The sequence below is a fragment of the Rhinolophus sinicus genome, linkage group LG15, assembly GCF_036562045.2.
Source record: "Rhinolophus sinicus isolate RSC01 linkage group LG15, ASM3656204v1, whole genome shotgun sequence".
Classification (NCBI taxonomy): domain Eukaryota; kingdom Metazoa; phylum Chordata; class Mammalia; order Chiroptera; family Rhinolophidae; genus Rhinolophus; species Rhinolophus sinicus.
Window position 1 is genome coordinate 28,577,553 of NC_133764.1, and position 19,310 is coordinate 28,596,862.

The window sequence follows — 19,310 nt, forward strand, 5'->3', positions numbered from 1 at the left end:
CATTCTTAAGCGGTGGGGTGCCATCAAGCCTTGCACCGTCGTCCCAAGATGAACAAAAGGACAAGTAACTACGTCACAGCCAAAAGAGGTACTTTAGGGCCGACCTGGTGGCTCAGGCAGTTGGAGCGCCGTGCTCCTAATGCCGAAGGCTGCCGGTTTGATTCCCACATGGGGCAGTGGGTTCTCAACCACAGGTTGCCGGTTCGATTCCTCGGCTGCGTCCCCTGCAACTAAGATTGAACAGGGCACCTTGAGCTGAGATGCCACTGAGCTCCTGGATGGTTCAGTTGGTTGGAGTGCGTCCTCTCAACCACAGGGTCGCCCATTCGACTCCTGCAAGGAATGGTGGGCTGTGCCCCCTGCAACTAACAATAGAACTGAGAACTGAGCTGCGCCCTCCACAACTAAGATTGAAAGAACAACTTGACTTGGAGAAGGTCCTGGAAGTACACACTGTTCCCCAATAAAGTCCTGTTCCCCTTCCACAATAAAATCTTTTTTATCCCTGTACTTCAACATTCACAGGCATATTCTGATACATACCAAGCAATGCTGCAAAAACACCCATTGGAGTTGAAACCTGTGCTACTATGTGTGGTGACTGCTATCTACGAGACCCCCTCCACAATGTGGGAGGCATTGCTCTGAAGCAAATCCCCCAAGAGGGAAGGACGTGAATGGGGGTACAGATGAAATCTGGTACCAGCTGGTGACTGCTGAAGCTGAGAGTTGGGTATAGGAGAGTTCGTTATATAATTCTCTATGTTTGTATATGTTTAGAATTTTCCATGGTAAGTAGTAAAATACAAAAAGAAAAGAGAGAGAGAGAGAGAGAGAGAAAAAAAACACATTTTCAAGATACTCAAAAGCAAAACAGGCCTCTTTCATATCCTCTCTCACAAAACTTAATTTTCAGTCCTCCAAAACAAACAGCAAAAAAACCACTTTTCTTATGCGTAAGCCACGAGGCCGAAAGGTGGTGATGCATATCTTAAGCCTAGAACATTCCTTAAGAGAAAACAGATTAGAACTATTAATGAAATGTCATCCCTTTTCACAACTTCCCCTATGTTTCCCATCACACCTCTGAAGGCAGAACTCTGACTCTTTCTGAGCAAAATGCAAAATGCCCACTGCCTAAAGGACAGGAGAGAAAACCTCCTGCAAAAAGTCACAAAAAGCTAAGATCAGAAACTGGAACTGGCCTGCTGTGGCGATGGTATGAGTGACAGATGACGCATCCTGAGGAGGCAAAGTCAGGTTTCATCTGTTTCTCAGGGCTCCTGAAAGATGTCTAGTCAGAAGGGTTCTGGGTCCCAGTCAGCGTTAGAAGTCTCAGACATTTACTGAGCATCCCTGGCTGTCCAGAGACCCTTACCTTCAAGGAGTTAGAAATTCAGCAGGAAGACAAAGGTAAGCAACAATTCCCATCACAAGGAGGAAGTGCCATAGCAGAGGCTTCAACGAAGTGCCTCCAGAACCCAGATGAGGAAGGGGCTCACCCTGCTTGAGGAGTCAAGGAGGTAATCTGGGAAGGGGGTCTTAACAGATGAACAGGCGCCTGACCAACACTGCAGGCTGCTGGTGGGGAGGGAGCATCAGCAAAGGCCCGATGTCTCTGAGTTGTGGCTGCCACAACTCCAAGGGGCACCAACTGGAAGAAACGGGATTGAGGCTGGAGAGGTGGGAGAGAGTGGATTCTGAAGGGCCTTGCATGCATGCTAAGGAGCTTAGATTTGACCCTGTGGACCAGTGCTTCTCAAACTAACAGTGGTGAAGGACCACTGATGACAATTCCAACCCATCATTGATGACACTTCCTCTCCCTTCTGTAGTTCTCTCCTCGTGGACAGGTAACACAGGTGGGCAGACCACACTTGGAGTAGCACTGTTCTAGACAACACCAAGAGTAGTGGAGCAGGGGTGCAGCACAGTGCAATTGGTCTTTGCAGAGGGCATGCGTGATGGCAGTGTGGTGGGTGAATGGGAGAACAAGAGGCAGCAGGGACGGCTGGCAGTCAGGGAGCTGCCGAATTCATCTGGGAAATGGATGTCAAGAGCCTGGCTAAGGCACCGGCAAGAGGGACAGGGACAAGGAGTCCGATTTGGGAGACACTTCTTCAGTCTACATGCCAGGACTTGGTGATCAAGTAGCAGAGCATCAATCCCTCTGTTTTCCAAAGTGGCTGGGAAGAGGCACAGTAAGAAAGGGAAACCCATATGGAAAGATTTTCTTCCAATTTCAAATAACAAGTCTTGTTCTGATCCTTCCCTCATAAGATACCTCTCGAATATCAACCATTCAAGGGACATCTCAGGATTCGGGGCCCATCTGGCTGGGGAAGTAGCCATGTTGCACAGTTAGCATATTTTTATGATTAGTAAAGAATGGTTCTACATTAGACCCAGTTCTCTGTGCCATGGAAGGGGATGGGAGTAAAGAGTAACCTGCAATTTGATGAAGATTTGAGTGTCAAAAGTCAGCATTAACTAGTATTTTAAGTCGAGTACACCAAGCCCTAAACCAGTCCCTGTAATACCAAAGAAAGTCCTCTCAACCCCAGCAAGGCAAAGCAAGCTTTGAAAAACTAATCTAACATAAAGCATGACAGCAACGTTCTCAGTTTGCCTTTGGGCTGAAAGTGCAGAAATAAAACATACTCAACCATCTTCACTAGTGAAATTTCAGAGAAAGACACAGTGGTGTAGCTACAGTTACAAAAATCACAGCTTAAAAAGATCACACCTAGCATAAAATGTCAGAGCTCAAATTAGTTTCTGAAAACAAATAAAACTCGTTTTCTGTACTAGGTGCAGTTTGCCATGATGGTGTAAGAAATCTCTGTTTCTGGGAACTGCAACGCATGTTTGGGTGAGGAACAAAAGCACCTGCCAAAACCACTCTGTGGAAAGAAAAAAAAGAAAAAAAAGCTCCCTGTTTTTTGGCCCCTGAAACAAGTAAACAGTTAGGAAACCATGAGATGGAATAATAGGTATATATTCTGCAGAACCCCAGTTTGATGAGTTAAAGGTGTCTTTGCATCGGCACGTTTCTTCCATTTCGCTTTGCTTCCCCGCTGCCACTCAGGCCCAAGCCCACGGCCTCCCTTGCCTGGACTGGTGCAGTAGCCTCTGCCTGGTCTCCTGCTTCCTCCTGGCCCATCAGCTCAGTCCTAACACAGCACCTGCTGATCCTGTAAAGCGGAGGCCAGGTGTCTTAGTCAGCTCGGGCTTCCATAACAAAATACTATAACCTGCGTGGCTTAAACAACAGATATTTATTTTTCACAATTCTGGAGACTAGAGGTCGAAGATCAGGTGTCAGCATGTTTGGGGGCTAGTGAGAGCCCTCTCCGACTTGTAGAGGGGCTCCTTCTGTGTCCTCACGTGGTGGAGAGCACAAGTGCTCTGGTCTCTTTTTCTTCTCATAGGGACACTAATCCCATCACGGGGTCCCTCCCTCATGACTTCATCCAAATGAATTACCTCCCCAAGGCTCCACCTCCAAATGCCATCACATTGGATTTTTGGGGGACATAAACATCAGTCCATAACACCAGGGCATGGCACTCCTTTGTTCAGAAACCTCCGATGGCTTCCAAAAAGCCAATGTCCTCATACCAGCCACCAGCTGCTATACCAGTGGTCTCCATGGAGGGCTGGGGGTGCACAGCTTGCTGGGCAGTGCTCAGGAAGTCTGAGGGCATTTCCTGGTGCTCACAGGGACTGCTGGGGGTGAGATAGGCCCTAAGTATGGGGGTGCCAGGGACATTAGGTAGCCCTGCACAGCCCAAGATTGCCCTGTATCTGCAGGCTGCTTTGATGTTCTCGCAATCACTCACAGGGGCCCCAAACTTTTAATATTTCTCAGAGCCTACAACCTAAGTGCTTCACCTAAAAGCACAAAGGCACTTTTTGTATAATTTTATGCACTGAATCTTCTCAGAATGGGACTACTGTCTAAGTCAGGTAAGGTTGTACTTTTGTTTGGAACGTTATCAAGAACTGCTCCCCATCTTGGAAACCCGGTCACCATAGGTATTAGGTATCCTCGTTTGCATTTTTATCCGTCTGCATTAACAGACAACGCACTCACTGAGGGGTGGAGTGTCGTATAGATGAGTATGTGTCTGAGCATTTGCATGTTAAATGACGTACATGTGATTAAAAATTACTTTCCTATTACTTCAGATTACTAACTGGGTAATAAATTTATTGCTCTTTAAAACTGTGTGTGTATGTAGGTTACTGTCTATAAATTTCATTTCAGGACAGTAGTGGGGGCATTTTATAATGAATATTACGTAAAGGGAGTGCTGCACCCCTACATGACTGGCCCTCCCAGCTCGTCTCTTAGTCCTCTCCTTCCTCCCCTACTTACTCCGCTCCGACGTCTGTGCTTTTCCTCAGCCGTGCCAAGCACACGCCACCTTTGCCCTGCTATGCCTTCAGCCTAAAGACTTCCTTCCTTCCTTGAGTTCTTCCCGAATGAAGCCTTCCCAGTGGGGCTGTGCCTGTTTAAATTTGCAACCCCACCCACCCCCGACCCCTGCAACCTGGCAGTTCCTATCCCACTTCCCTGCTTTATTTTTCTCCAGAGCTCTTACAACCACTGTGTCATTTGTTTTCTTATCAGTTTCCCCATTAGGGTCAAAAGCTTCTATGAGGGGAAGGACTTTGTCTGTTTCCTTCACTAGTTGTATCCTCAGGGCCTAGAACAATATCTGGATACCTTCATAATATATTGACATATCCATGGTTTAGAAATACCAATTTTGAAATCTTTAGTTATAATTGCAAGATTAAAACTGAACTGAAAACTCAGGGTCTCCATGCATTACCATCTGTAATCTTTGCATAGAAATATACATTGGGGCCGGCCTGGTAGCTCACGTGGTTGGAGCGCGGTGCTCCTAACGCTGAGGTCACTGGTTCGATTCCCACATGGGCCAGTGAGATGCACCCTCTACAACTAAGATTGTGAACAACAGCTCTCCCTGGAGCTGGGCTACCATGAGCAGCCCGAGGTTGGTGTGAGCTGCTGCGGACTGCTGAGTGCTGCCATGGGCTGCTGAGTGCTGCCATGGGCTGCCATGAGCGGCCAGTGGCCAGCGTGAGTGGACAGCAGCCATTATGAGTGGCTGGCAGCTGACAAGAGCTGCATGAGCTGCCAACCAACAACTGGTGACTGACTGCCTCACCCGAGGAGAGTGCAAGGCTCGTAATACCGCATGGGCCAGGGAACTGTGTCCTACACAACTAGACTTAGAAACAACAGTTTGAATCGGAGTGGGGGGGGAGGAAAGCGGAAGAAAGAGGAAAAAACATATATATATGGAGAGAGAGAGAGAGAGAGAGAGAGAGAGAGAGAGAGAGAGAGAGAGAGAGAGAGAGAGAGACTCTACTGGTAGCTAGAGATGAATTTCTCTAAAATAAGCCAGTTTATTCTCAGAAAAACAAGACTTAGAACCTATTGAATATTACTTGAAATTATTCGACCTTAATGCGATTTCTCTAATTCTTCCTTTAAGTGTCTTTTAACTCCTCCCTGCTGTCTCCTTTGCTGCTTTCCAGGACTCACTCCTCCTGACTGAAGTCCAATCCACCCACCAAGGCTCAGCTCCAACACCCAGCTTCACGAAGCCTTTCCTGTACCCTCCCCAGCAGCTCCGGGCACCTCTCTGAGGTGGTTACAACACTGCTCTGTGTGGAAGTTCTGTGCACTTGTCATTTCTCTCTCCCAGACTATGGGCTCCTTGAGGGCAAGGACCATCTTTTTCTTCTTTGTGCCCCATACAGTATCTTTCACAGACTAGGTTCTGTAAACACGTGTTAAATGAAATAAAAAGGAGGCAAATTCTTTCAGCTCTAAGTTATGGGGGAGAACAGATTGACTCTTATGTCCGGCTAAGTATCAAATAAGGCAGGACACAGTTTTGCCAGATATAGCGAGGCTACTTGTAGAAATTAAGTCTTGGAGAAGATCAATTTAAAACACTACACGCAGGGAAAAGCAAAGCAGAAGAATGAAGTGACTTGGGCAAAAGTGCCCTGCCTTAGAAATACTGAAACTGAGGGAAGAGCCTTAACACTCAACAGTGAAAATGTTAGTCACCATCCTTTTGTGACTTGCTGATTTCTATCTTTGGATGAAATCAGAAATTATGAAATTAAAACAACGCTGCTTTTGTTTTAAAAATATTAAAGGGCTTAAAAACATGAAGGAGAGACAGTACAGATGGCATTCTGGGAGCCTGTAGTGCAATGCCAAAATGCAGCTCTGCTGTCTTCTTGTGGTCGCTCATTCTTGAGAGCTGGTCCTTTCAGCTGCTCAAAGTTCTTGCTGATCCAAGCAGGGCCCAGACAGGTGAGGCAGGACGGTCTGTGGTACCCAAGCTGCCATCATCTATGGATGGTAACTAGGTTTGCTGCCGTATTGACAAGTGACGTGTGACGTTCTGACACATGCCCATATTTTTCCATCTAAAATACTGTTTTGGAACATTTTATTAAGGAAGGAAAAACACTTGCTGTGCTCATGAAAATAATGAGTCACAGATTAGTGATGAAAGAGAACATGCCGGTCAGACCTCAATCTACAGCCAAATGAGATTATTACTGGACAGAATAATAGGGATGACACTGAAAGACCTAAATCCTGGGACTTGCATGGCCTTACCCAGAAAGATTACTTTGGAAATCGAATACAATTTCCCAGCTGTAGGACTCTATTCTAACTATCATCGGAAGACAAGCTCATACAACGGAAGTGTGGGAGATTGCTAAATGAGAAACAAGCTCAGTCTTTTGCTTTCCTCAATGTAAAGAACCAATAAAGTAGCTAACTTGGATGAATGTCAAATCTTACAGCCCTCAATTATTCCAGCCTCTATAAAAACAAATGAGGCATTTGTGGTTAGAGAATATACCTTCTTGTAATTACAAGAAGCTAATCATCAGAATTTAACCAAAAAAATTCAATGCAGCATGTCTTTTGTAAACACCAAGCCAGAATTATTAATAGAAAAGCCTAGAGCCATTTAAACATGAAATCTGGACAGAAGCAAAAGAAAAGAAAACAAAAAGATAAAATATGCCTCTTCAACTGATGCACTAAGCAGATTATCACAATTCAAGCTGTAAACATACCCTTTGAGTATAATTCCCTTTCCTTGACTCCATTATCCTTTTTTATTTTATTAAATAACGTGTAACTGTTTTTCTCTTTCTAGAATGTTTCTTCAGAAGCAGCTGAGCAAATGTCCACATCACCCACAGACCAAATCCAAATTACCTTCTTTTAAAGTCCATTTGATCGATCCTGTCCTCTTGCTGACAGCATGCAAACTTCCATCCAGGGTTGACACAAACAACAAGGTTTCAGGAAGTGTCACTGTGCTGGGACTTCCAAAAATCTGCAATGAGATGGAGAAGCATCTTCAAGGTCAACAGGATTCGTCACCTTGGGCGTGTATAACCACCCCCCACCCCAAAAGATTCTAAACCCCACCACCTTACAGATGAAGAAACTCAGATGGGAGAGCCTAAATTCCCATCAAGGGCACATGTCTAGACAACAGCTGAGTCAGGACTAGAACCCAGGTCACCTTATTCTATCTAAGTGGTCATCCTTCCTGCAAACAGACATGTTTATGACCTAACATGACGACCTAACACATCGATTGAGAAATAATCCACAAGCAGCCTCCACTGAAATAGAGGGAGAAAGCATATTGACCTTCTCTTAGTTATATTTCACTTTCTAAAACCTAGTCATCTTGCAAGACTCCATGATAGAAAAGAATGCCAACATACCTACACATACCCCTACGCACTTACAAAATTTTAAAAGGCAAAGAATTAGGGGACAATGTTTAAAACAAAATAGGAAAAAAGCTCTCATATAAAGAGTATATATGATAATTAAACACCAAAATATCAAAAGAGACATGTTATAAAAGAAAATGTATAAAAAATATAATCCAAATAGCTCCTCATAATCAAAATACAGTTTAAATTAAAATGTACCTTTTATGTTCAATGAATTAAAAACATATATTTTTAAAGAAAATAGCCAAAGATAGTGAAATTCACTTTCTCACCTATTCCTGGTGGCAATGAAAATAAGTTCAGTGCAGTCTTTCTGGAAAGCATTAAAGTGTTCATATTTTTAATTCTGTAATTCTACTTCTATATCCTAAAAACTACAGATATGGTAAAAAAAAAGTTCTGTGCACAATGATATTCATTACATCCCATTTATGAACACAAAAAACTAGAGAGATCTGAATTTCCAATATCTAAATGGCTGAAATAAATTATGACACATCACTCAATGGAATATTATGCAATCAAGAAAAGAGCACATGGGAAAATTTACAATAGAGAAAAATGCTTGTATACATCATCACATGAAAAATACAGAATCCAAAATTTAATGTACACTGTATTTATATTTATTCTGGACAGATTTTCTTTTTTTTTGGTTTGCCTGTCCTCTAGCTTTGCTAGGAACTGAAGCCTCGTCTACATGGTTTCCATGGGAGTAGGTGTGTGTGTGTGTGTGTGTGTGTGTGTGTGTGTGTGTGTGCACTGCACACACGTGCAGGTGACAGCTGGTAAGGTTTCCTAGGACCATCTTTTTGAGGTATGGGCACATTCAGCAATGCGACCTTGTATTGAGATTTTCTCTTCCTTTGTCACTATACTGTCCCGCAAATTAACTGGTCCCTGTAGGTGTTGAATTAAAAACAGCCCAACTTTTTTATACTGAGACAGCTTGAATTTTGACACAAATGCTATTTTAAAAATATGGTTGGATTTTAGCACCGAACCTAAAAGACTGGGGGGTTACTTGCGCATGGGAGCCTGACCCCCAAATACCTTTCACTCTTGGTAAGAGCCGGGATGTCACCTAGTTAACCCCTTAGAAGCGAAAGCCCAGTGGCTATCTCCAGGGCAACGTGAAGGGGCAGGACAAACACTGCAGGGCCTGCCTTCCTCTTCCATGGTGCAGACCAACTGGCAGAGGGGGCGAAGCATCTGTCAGAACCTGGCTCCTCTCATCTCTTCTTGCCTGTGCCTGGCCTGGAAGGGGGAGAAGTTCCCCCCTTTACTTTACCCAGAGCCAGGGCCCACTCAGCGGAATGGGGGAAACAACAGCAAGCTCCATCACTGCCTGCTGAGTCTATTCTCTGCGTAAAGACTTAAACTCGAGGAGGATGAGTCTGCCTTGAATTCCATCTTTGGAAATAAGAAATCAGTCTTATTTTGACCTGGCTAGGAAAATAAAAGCCTCAAGGGTGGTGCCTGCCCTAGCTGGCAATCCAGAGGTTATGTACACCAACTGTTCAGGGGGTGGTTACAATTATTTTGACGCCCAGGGAAGAGATGGTGACAAGCCTCTCCTGGACCTTGTCACACCTGAACTAGAGGAGAGTACATCACCCAGAGGGCCTGGCCTGGAGAACAGTGGCCTATGCCAAGACCACTGGGGCTGCAGCTAAACGAGACTTAGGGCTGTCCACCATTGAGAAAGGGGGTGGGTTTGCAGCTTGATGTGAGACGGCAGGATTACGTTAGGTGGAGGCAATTTGGGGACTGAATGAATAAAAAGGGAAGATGGATGCGTGCCTGGAGCCAAGAGGTGGAAATCCCTGCTGAGCCCCCCTCCACCTATCAAATAGTTACCCCAGGAACCACTATTTTGTACAATAGGTCTTGGGATCACAAAAGAATTAAGTTGCACTCTCTGGACGGATGATGTGATACGAATTTAAACTTGGGAGATTTCTATGAATACGTTTTCCTCTATGTGGAAAACAACTGGATGCTAGAGAGAAAGACAGGCAGAAGCAGAGAAAGAAGACTGAAACAAACACCACAGCCGAAAGACTGGGAGAGTGTAGCCTGCCTTCCACTGCTCCTCAGGCCTCACCAAGTTCCTGTCCTTGGCTCAGAGACACCCCATCCTTACAATAAATTCCCCTCTTTGCTGAAGCTTGTTGGAACTAGGTTTCTGTTGCTCACAAGGAATAGAGTCCTAACATACACACGTACATGCACACAGAGCTGTTAAAATACATACACAGGAAAAATTACAGTGCAAAATTATAGCAATAGCTTTTGCTCCTCTATTTTCTAAGTTTTCTCTAATGTGATCATGTAATCTACAATGAATTTTTCATAAAGTAGGAAGGAGATGGACAGGTTAGCAGGTAGAAGAGAAGCTGGAATATAAAGAAATTTCGACAAGTTCCAGGCTAAGTTCCAGGCGAAGCGTTTTCCGTGTCAGGACATTAGACAACTCACCCACTTTTGATCATTAACGTCCAGCAGACAAGGGACCTGAGTTAGAAACACAGAGGTCTCCGGTAAGATGTGTGCATCCAAGAACAGAAAAGTTTTGCTGCTGTTATAAAACCCTATAATACAATTAGAATGAACTAAATGCCCAAAAAATATCTTAACACAATATGACTATTAAAAAGGGCTAATGTTTAATAAAATATATCAGTGCTGCTTCACTACTAGTGTGGAAACAAAAGCCACCTGCATGTCTGAGCAGCTTGGAAATCACAGGAAGAGCAATTGTCTATGGTCGGTCAGTGAATCGAAATAAATCCTAATCACATAAGTAACATAGTCATCTAAAAAATCTCAGAAATACCAGGTTGGGCTAGATGTTGAATTTAGCAACTGAGAGCATTGACAGTTAATCACAACATCTGCAGTGATGTCACAAACCCTATCACACCAAAGGATTTTTCCTTTTTGAAGGCTCTCGGAGGTTTCAAATTAGAATGGCCCGAGAGCCACTCTGAACAGTTATTCTCTCAGAAGGCAAATTCATATTACAAAATTTCTCTACCTTGGCATTTTTTTAAAGCATGAAAATGCTTGCCTTCAAAGATAGTTGCTATAACTCACATGAATTAAATAAGCTTCTAGCTTTGCGATACTGAGCACCGCTGAGAACTATTTGTTCCTGAACATCTAAAATCACTGCGTCACAGTAATGACCTTGCACATTACCTCCACTCAGCCATTTCAGTCCCTTTTCTCTATGATGGATGAAATGGCAACAGGATGTACAGGTATATACACACTAGTTTCCAGAGAGCCTGAAAAATGGAAAGAAAATGCTGATTCTGCAGATGTGCTTCAAGTTGACTACCTGGAATCTGACCCATTTTTCTAGCTAGTGGGACATATACTCCTGGCTTCGATGGTGACTTCTAAGAGTAAGCACAGTAGCCCCGTGGGAGGGGAGCATGGTAATGGCGGGTAACCTAGCCTAGCCTAAAACGAGACATCCATTTGCTAACTGGTCCTCATGGAAGTCTGGCATACGTCCTCTCACACGAGGTGACCCTGAGATAACAATTCTGGAAACGCCCAGCCTGAGGACAATGAAGCCTGGCAATTCAGGGCAGATGGTGCCGGCGCAGTGGCTGCTGGTCAAACCAGCTTATTTCACTTGGGTTGATGCAGTGGTAAAGCAGTCTTCACTGCAGGCCTGCTCAGCTGGGATATGAAGAGTCTCCCACCCGTGAGAACAAACGCCATCCTGGGGCTGGATCCTCACGGTCAACGTTCGGATTATACAGCAAGGTTTCACAGAGTCCGGCAGCTACACCGGTTCATAAGATGCACCGCTCACTTTGCCTTCACAACAAAGACCTGGAAGCGACTACCAACCACTTACACGGATGATTAAACAGTTAAGTCGCCGACAGTTTCATTCTCTAGTATTCTAAACTCAGCTAATTATTAGTTGCACGTGCATTAATTCAACTCCTTATATTTCAGGTAAGAAAAAAATTTTTTCCAAAATGAGTTCTGAAATACCTTTGTTTAGAAAAAGTCTCCGGTAAAGAGCATTATGGACAAGGGACAGGTATGTGGTTAAGCCACATATAAATGAATGAAACAGCCTCTAACAAAAGCCCCCCATTTCTAACTAGTACTGGGGATGGGTCAGGCCAGGAGGCGGCTCACCAGTGGCTGGAGAACCAGCAGCAAAGCCCCTGGCCTTGGTGTCTTGCCACGTCTGTCACTGGAGGGACTGCTCATTTCCACTCACCCCTGGCCCTCGAGGGAGAACAGCCGCGAGGCACACTGCCAGCTCCCTCTAAGATTCAGAACACAGCAATGCCCACTGCTCCTCAGCAGGGCTTTCAGGAATGCTGCATTTACCAGAGAAACACAATTCTTAAATTTCAGACTCACGTTTCAAGAAATGGTCCACAGTTAAATGACTACCTAATAACAAGGGTCAGAAATAAGGTTAATAAAAATAGCACAGACCTTTCATCTCCAAGTGAGTGGGAAGAAGTGCCATGTACACACGTGTCTCATACACAGCTTATCGGTTCTATTTACAAAACTGATGCATCGCACTCCCCCCAAAAAGGTGTACACACACACACACTGTGAACAGGAGAGCCATACACTTCTCAGGCGGCCTGCCAATCGATCAAGTCAAATCCAATGGAACATCTCCAAAAGTTAAATTTATATGGCAATACTGTAGTGTTAGTTTAGTAGGGTAAGTAAAAACAGTACAAATAGTTAAAATAAAAATCTTTTCTGTGAATGTTCTCCCCTCCCCTACCTCCACTCCAACAGACCACAGTATTTATAATAACATTAGAATACAATAATTTGGCTAATAAAAAAATGGTATTTTTTTTCTTTTAGGAGTAACACACCAATTTCCAGGATTTGTTCAGAGGTTGGTTTTTTTGTTGTCTTGTTTTGTTTTAAATAATGTTTCCTCTATGTTCATTGGATTACTGTTATATTGTGTAATCCTAACTTTAGTTTTATTTATTTAAGGTTAATAAAACCCTTCCTCCAAACTAAACTATAACTCTAGCAAGAATATTGGCATGTTTCCATAGAATATTATTACACAATGTAGTATGTCCGTAAATTCCTGGAACCTACAACCTGCCATCAACACCCAGTCTGCCTTCTGCAGTGCAAAGGCTCCTTGCCAGGGCTCAAATCTACCGGACAGTGGCCACAGAGGTAAAAGGAAGGTGTAGTGACTTCAGAGTTCATTTTGGTTAATGAATATACTACACATTATGGTATTACAGGTAAGACTTAAAACAAGTATGCAAGTGAATGAAGGATTATCTAAGAAAGATTTCCAAGGTATTTTGTTTTACTATGACTTAGGACACAAAAATCTTGAGAACAATTAAAGCTTCATGTCACCAAATGTGGAATAGATTTCAAATGGATTAGAATGTGCTAAGGAATCAGAACTTATAATTATTAATTTAGCAACACTGCTCAGAGGTGAGAAGGGCATTCATTGTTCCCATGGCTATAATTAGTGAAAACCACAGGATGGATGAACTGATTTTAAGAGATATCAGTAAAACACTTCCGGGTGTGCCATAATGGGAAACCAGTACTATAGCGCTTCTCACACACACACAAAAATCAAGTCAACTCATGCATTAATATGTCAATTCAGCAGGAAGCACCTCAAAATAGTATTCTGTGACATAGTCCCTTGGCAGGCACTAAATGATATTTTAAAAAGGACATATGTCTGGGGGCCGGCCCGGTGGCTCAGGTGGTTGGAGCGCCATGCTCCTGACTCCAAAGGCCAAAGGCTGCCGGTTCGATTCCCGCATGAGCCGGTGGGCTCTCAACCACAGGGTTGCCAGTTCGATTCCTCGAATCCCGCGGGGGATGGTGGGCAGCGCCCCCTGCAACTGGGATTGAGCACGGCACCTTGAGCTGAGCTGCCTCCCGGATGGCTTGGTTGGTTGGGGTGCGTCCTCTCAACCACAAGGTTGCCGGTTCAATTCCACGAGTCCCGCAAGGGATGGTGGGCTGTGCCCCCTGCAGCTGGAAACGGCGACTGGACCTGGAGCTGAGCTGCGACCTCTGCAGCTAGGACTGAAAGGACAACAACTTGACTTGGAAAAAAGGGCCTGGAAGTACACACTGTTCCCCAATAAAAGTCCTGTTCCCCTTCCCCAATAAAATCTTTAAAAAAAAAAAAAAAAAGGACATATGTGTCTACCATTCTTCTATTTGCTGCAACTGTGTCTACTTCAGATTATAAACTCCAACAAAGCCTGACTCTTTGCAATTCTGGCTTCTTTACAAAAGTACCCAGCAGAGTACTGTCATTCTAATGCCACTTGATCACAAGGTAGAAGACTGTGCCCAGTGATGGCCAAAAAACCATCAAGAATTCACCAAAGCAGCGTAAGACTGAAATTAGTGCCCAGTAAATGCCAACACACACCCAATACATAAAGGTCTCTTGTTGAAAAACAGAGCCCACATAAGTATAAGCCTTATCCCGATCAGGAGAGGGGGCTAAACCAGCAGCTCCCAAAGGCCTCCCTTTGAAGGTATCTTATGTAAAGGTGTGATTCGACCGATACAACAAAGATTTTTATCCTAATCAAACCCTGCTCTCCAACCCCCATCTCATTTATACACCTGATCCAACAGTAAAGTACTCTTCCCCAAATACAGGCAGGTCTAAGCAGCCATCTGTACACAGTGACACAGAAAACTCATTGTGTCTCATCTTCTGCCTACTGAATTGGGATAAAGATTATTAAGAACAGAATTAAAACACTGGTGATATTAAGAGACTTCTCTTGTTTAATTGTGCCTATGTTTTAATGATTTCAGTCTACTAGAATCATTCCAAATTCTGTAATACTTTCTTGATCTCCGTGTAGGTCAGCAACAATCCATCAACTATACACTAGTTCCTTCTAAGCAGCCCACTGGCTATTATGTTTCCTGATATTAAGTCAACAAAGGTAACCATGTCATTTGCTTTGGATGGGAGTCAAGCGTTTGGTTGGGAAGCAGTAAAGGGCAAGCACAGCACTAACTGAACAGCACTGTGTGGTTTCCAAACTAAGCAACTGAGAGAGCTAAACTAAGTATTTGTGGCAATTCTTGTGTGTGGTGTAATTAACCACCACCCCAAACAGTTACAATTCTTCAGTTAGACTACTCCTTCAATGGGTCTGATAAAAGGTTCCTCTTAAATCCACTTTATTCCTGAGCACAATGGTATGCTAATTTCACAACAGGTGACTATATTTCCCCCAAACTGGTTTTGGGGCCCCAGGCTAAGTGTCTATGTTCAAGCACCTGGCAGTTCCCTTGTTCTTCATGGTCCCTCCGCCATCAATTGATATTGGCACCATGGGAGGAAGAAATACATTTGGGCATGAAAGGTGTTCCATGAAACCTTTCACCACACAGGTCAAGAAAGCAAGCCCTGTGCTGAAGGTGGTATCAAATCCCGAAGGTCCCTAAGCAATTTGTAGGTATGAAAACTAAAACTCAAGCTTTCACAGTCATTTAGAGGTTGAGATTTAGAAGGTAGGGATTGCCACAATTATATTGTTGTCTCACTAAAACGAAAGAGCGTCAGTTTAGGTCTATAAAAACTGAGAAACCTGTTAGCTCACTTACCTTAAGGAAGTAGCATCATAAACAAACTAAGCTAATCAAGGTCTCATTTAGACTAAAAATTCCTGACTATCAGTCTTATAAGAAGTCAGATTTGATCCATTCGAGTACATATATTCATCTGTAGTTAAACGTACTGTTAGGAAGTCCTGATATGAAAACCCCAAGGGGAAAAAGAAAGACTCGATTAGATAGCAAATTTTTCAGTCCTGATAATAGCACCTAATCTGAAACTGTCCATTTTGCTTTTTACACTTGGTCAGAGAATTCTTTTGGTGGGGAAGGGGAATAGAAGGGTCAAGTAGAAAGTGGATACAGGCTCTAGTTAAATAAAAATTATCTACAAACAACTGCATTTATGACATAATTGCCATCCACGCTTGCCAGATGTTGCGAAGGTTTATGAGAAGTGAAACACTATGCAATTCACCTGCAGTTGAGATACCTGGCCAGACTGACTTCCCCTAGCCAGAATCCCCATTGTTTGAAGTCCATTTGAGGATTACCCACTTCCCTACTGGCCCAGTCCACCAGACGGCCTTCCCATCTCCAATTCGCTGGAGAGTCACTGAAGTCCATATGGCTCCCTATGACCCAGATCAAACAGTAGGACTGTTAACAGCTTCTGAGATAGGTTATTTTAGAGATGAAAAGGGCTGAAGAGATCACTATACCTAAGCCCCTCATTCACAGGACAGGAAGTCAAGGCCCAGAGAGGTGAAGTGACTTGCTCAAGGCACCACAGTTCACCGTAGACACAGGACTGGACCCAAAGTCTCCGTCTCCCTGTCTGGTCCTTTGCCCACTACACCACACTATAATTTCAATACTTTAAATCATGGTGCTCTGAGAACCATAACCTTAAATTACTTCGGGCCTGGAGCTCCCCTCTGAATCCTGCTGGGGCAGACCAGCACTCGGCTCTCAGGCGGGGGTAGGATCTTTGGGATGAGACCAAAATGTAAACTATAGATTCTATATACACACCCAACGTACCAAACGGCACTGCAAATTATACAGGGTGGGGTCTTTAAAAGACAAATGTTCTGGGTAAAAATTCCCGAGATCCCACTGTAGATCTAAGTGGGTGGGAATAACACCACAGAAAGTCAAAGGTCACGGCCTTAGCCACCACAAAAAAAATTCCTGCAATACACATTTATCCAGCTCAGTTCTAATGGCTTAAAAAAAGGAAAAGCTCTTTGCTGATGATGGAGACGACACAGCAGCCCCTGCCAGTTCCTTTGATGAAGTGAGTCATTCTTTCAATGCCAATGCCAAGGAAACCTACACCACTGATGAGCACAAGACAACTCCTTTGAACAGCAAGGACCATTTTAATGACCAACCACACACTGACGAGCCGCACGCCGTCAGCCATGACGGCTTCACTTCGCGGGAACTGATGCTCACAAAACAGGAAGGCAACGCGGCTCTGAATATTGACGTTTTCATGTGAAAAAAATCTTATGCCCCCAGATTTCCATAATTTCAGCATAGGTTTCTATTTCCCAGACTCCTCTGAGAGGCAAATGTAAACATCTCTATGCAATTCTCACACATTTGGGCAGAGACAGGAAAGCCTAAAAGACTGTATGGAAGGCCGTGTTGGCACAACCAAATCTACAGAGTTGTGGTGTGAAAACTGAGGACGTCGAAAACAAGCACGAAGCAAGATCAAGTAACGCAGCTTCCTCCAGCTTATCAAGGGGCAGGCAGGAAACAGAGGCAGGAAAGAATGCCTGAAAAGGAGATACCAAGCCTTTGGGTTCAAGGAAGAAGCCCTTTCAGATACCAAGGAGAACAGCACTCCCTCCTGAGAAAGGAAAAATGGCTGCCCAGGCAGGAATGGGGGAGGGGACGTGCTTTTATAGGACACACTCTACTGCCAAAGGGCTCCATTTTCCCAGGGATCGCTCTTCCTACAGTCACCATCCTGTAGTGACTGGTCTGGAGGTCATGCACTCTTACTGTCAATCTCTCCAGGTCAGAAAAGTGGCTTACGTGGGCCTCTGAACTGTGGGGCAAGGTGGCTAAGCTTCCAAATCTGGTTTTTCTTTTGAAAACTGAAAAATAGCAATCTCTTTAACTGCTGAGGAAACAAAATTAATATTAAGATTTTTCAAAAAATTACGTAACTATTAGGGAAGATTGTTTCATTGAAGAAATTGGTGGTAGCCAAAGACACCAGTGGAAAGTAAACTCAAAAACCTGACCATCCACTCACTCTGACTCAAACCTCAATCGCTCCTCATCTCTTCCCCTCATGGACAGACGGCAATAATGCAATAGCTGCTGATGACAATCTGGAACAATTAAGAAAAGGTTAAAATGTATTTGGTTTGTGGTGTTTAAGAAGGAAGAAGAGTATAATTGTCGAAAAGATTTTCACCAAACAGGACATTTTATGTGCTGGGATTGTATTTGAATTATCTGGAAAATCCCTTACGTAGTACCCTTCATTTTCTGATGATGCTTAACAATTCAACACATACAGAGGGTGCCAAAAAAATGTACACATTTTAAGAAAGGAAAAAAACCGTATTACAATTGTAATATTCAATATATACCGACGACAAAAGATGAATACAAGTCACGTTTGACTTCTGCAATTACAAGAGGTGTTCAAAGTGGTTCCCATCAGCGTCCAGACACTTCTGATTACAGCGAACTACTGCTTGAGCAACTTTGACCAAGTGTCTACTTGTATCACTGTGCTTGCTGTTTCAATTTCTTCATACAGTACCAGGCCTCTCAAACTTATCACGAATGCGTGCAATTGTTAGGCCTGTGTGTTGGAGGTTCTGTTGCATACTCACACCTCCATTGTCGCTGTACTTCCACAATGTTCTCGAATTTCAAATACCACTTTAAAATGGTCTTGAGCTCCTCGAATGACAACCATGCTTCTGCCATTTTCTTTGACTGTCCTGCCTGTCGCATGATTAATGCCATCTTTTGAGCGAGCATCATACGACACATTGCTACCGTAATTCAATTCAACTTTGAAAAGTAAGACACACATAACATCTCTTAAAACGTGTATACATTTTTTTGGCACCCTCGGTATTTATCTGTTAAGCCTTAGTGTAGTGCCTGGCCAGTATAATGTGGTTGTTAGAAGGGTGAACTCTGGAGCCAGACCACCCTGGGCAGTCACTTACCTCTCTGTTTTCTCACTTGTAAAAAATGGGGATAATAATAATACCTATTTCAAAGAGTTGCTGGGAGATTTAAATGAGTTAATATACATAAAGCTCTTAGAACAGTATCCAGTATACAGTGAACGCCATGTAAGTGTCAGTTATTAGGATGATTAATCAAGAACTGTGAAAGACACTAGGATCTAATCACTACAGAGATCTGATTCCTGTCTTCATGGAGCTTACAGGAACCACAGGAGTCAAATAATCACACAAACAGCGTGACAAGTTGCAGTAAGTGCTATGACAGAGACATACAGGGAACCATGAGAGCATAACAGGAGAAGGTGATTTGGTCTTATGTTGCGGGGGATAAGGGATTACTGTGTCAAAGGTTTTCCTGAAAGGAATGACATTTGAGTTAATATCTATAGGAAGTGGGGGAGAAAGGGAAGACTTTCCTGGGCAGAGGGGAACAGCCTATACAAAGGCCCTGGGACTGACGATAATTTACTGTGTTTGCTAGTGGGCCACTGCTGCTGGGGAAAGCAGAGGGGACAATGGGACAAGGCGGGGCTGGGGACGCAGGCAGACACCAAGTGTGCCCTCACAAAGAGTGGGTCACAAGAATCAGAATCTTCTTTACATGTCTTTTGACGTATGCAGCTTACAGAAAAAGTAGGAAGGAGTGCT

At 43.8% G+C, this 19,310-nt stretch overlaps 1 protein-coding gene across 3 annotated transcripts in view; it reads right to left on the reverse strand.

Moving 5' to 3' along the window:
- Window positions 1-19,310, reverse strand: part of ERN1 (endoplasmic reticulum to nucleus signaling 1) — an 80,567-nt gene that overhangs the window by 46,452 nt on the left and 14,805 nt on the right. Inside the window, exons 1-3 of one of the 3 annotated variants that reach the window (XM_074320866.1) lie at window positions 12,001-12,095; window positions 10,312-10,347; window positions 7,295-7,415 (exon numbers count right to left, since the gene is read on the reverse strand). In XM_074320866.1, coding sequence (XP_074176967.1) covers window positions 7,295-7,415; window positions 10,312-10,347; window positions 12,001-12,075 — 232 coding nt within the window. In that variant the 5' untranslated portion in view covers window positions 12,076-12,095. Of the gene's footprint in view, window positions 1-7,294; window positions 7,416-10,311; window positions 10,348-12,000; window positions 12,096-19,310 lie in introns of those variants that run through there. The other 2 variants (XM_019732980.2, XM_019732982.2) reach the window with 2 other exon arrangements.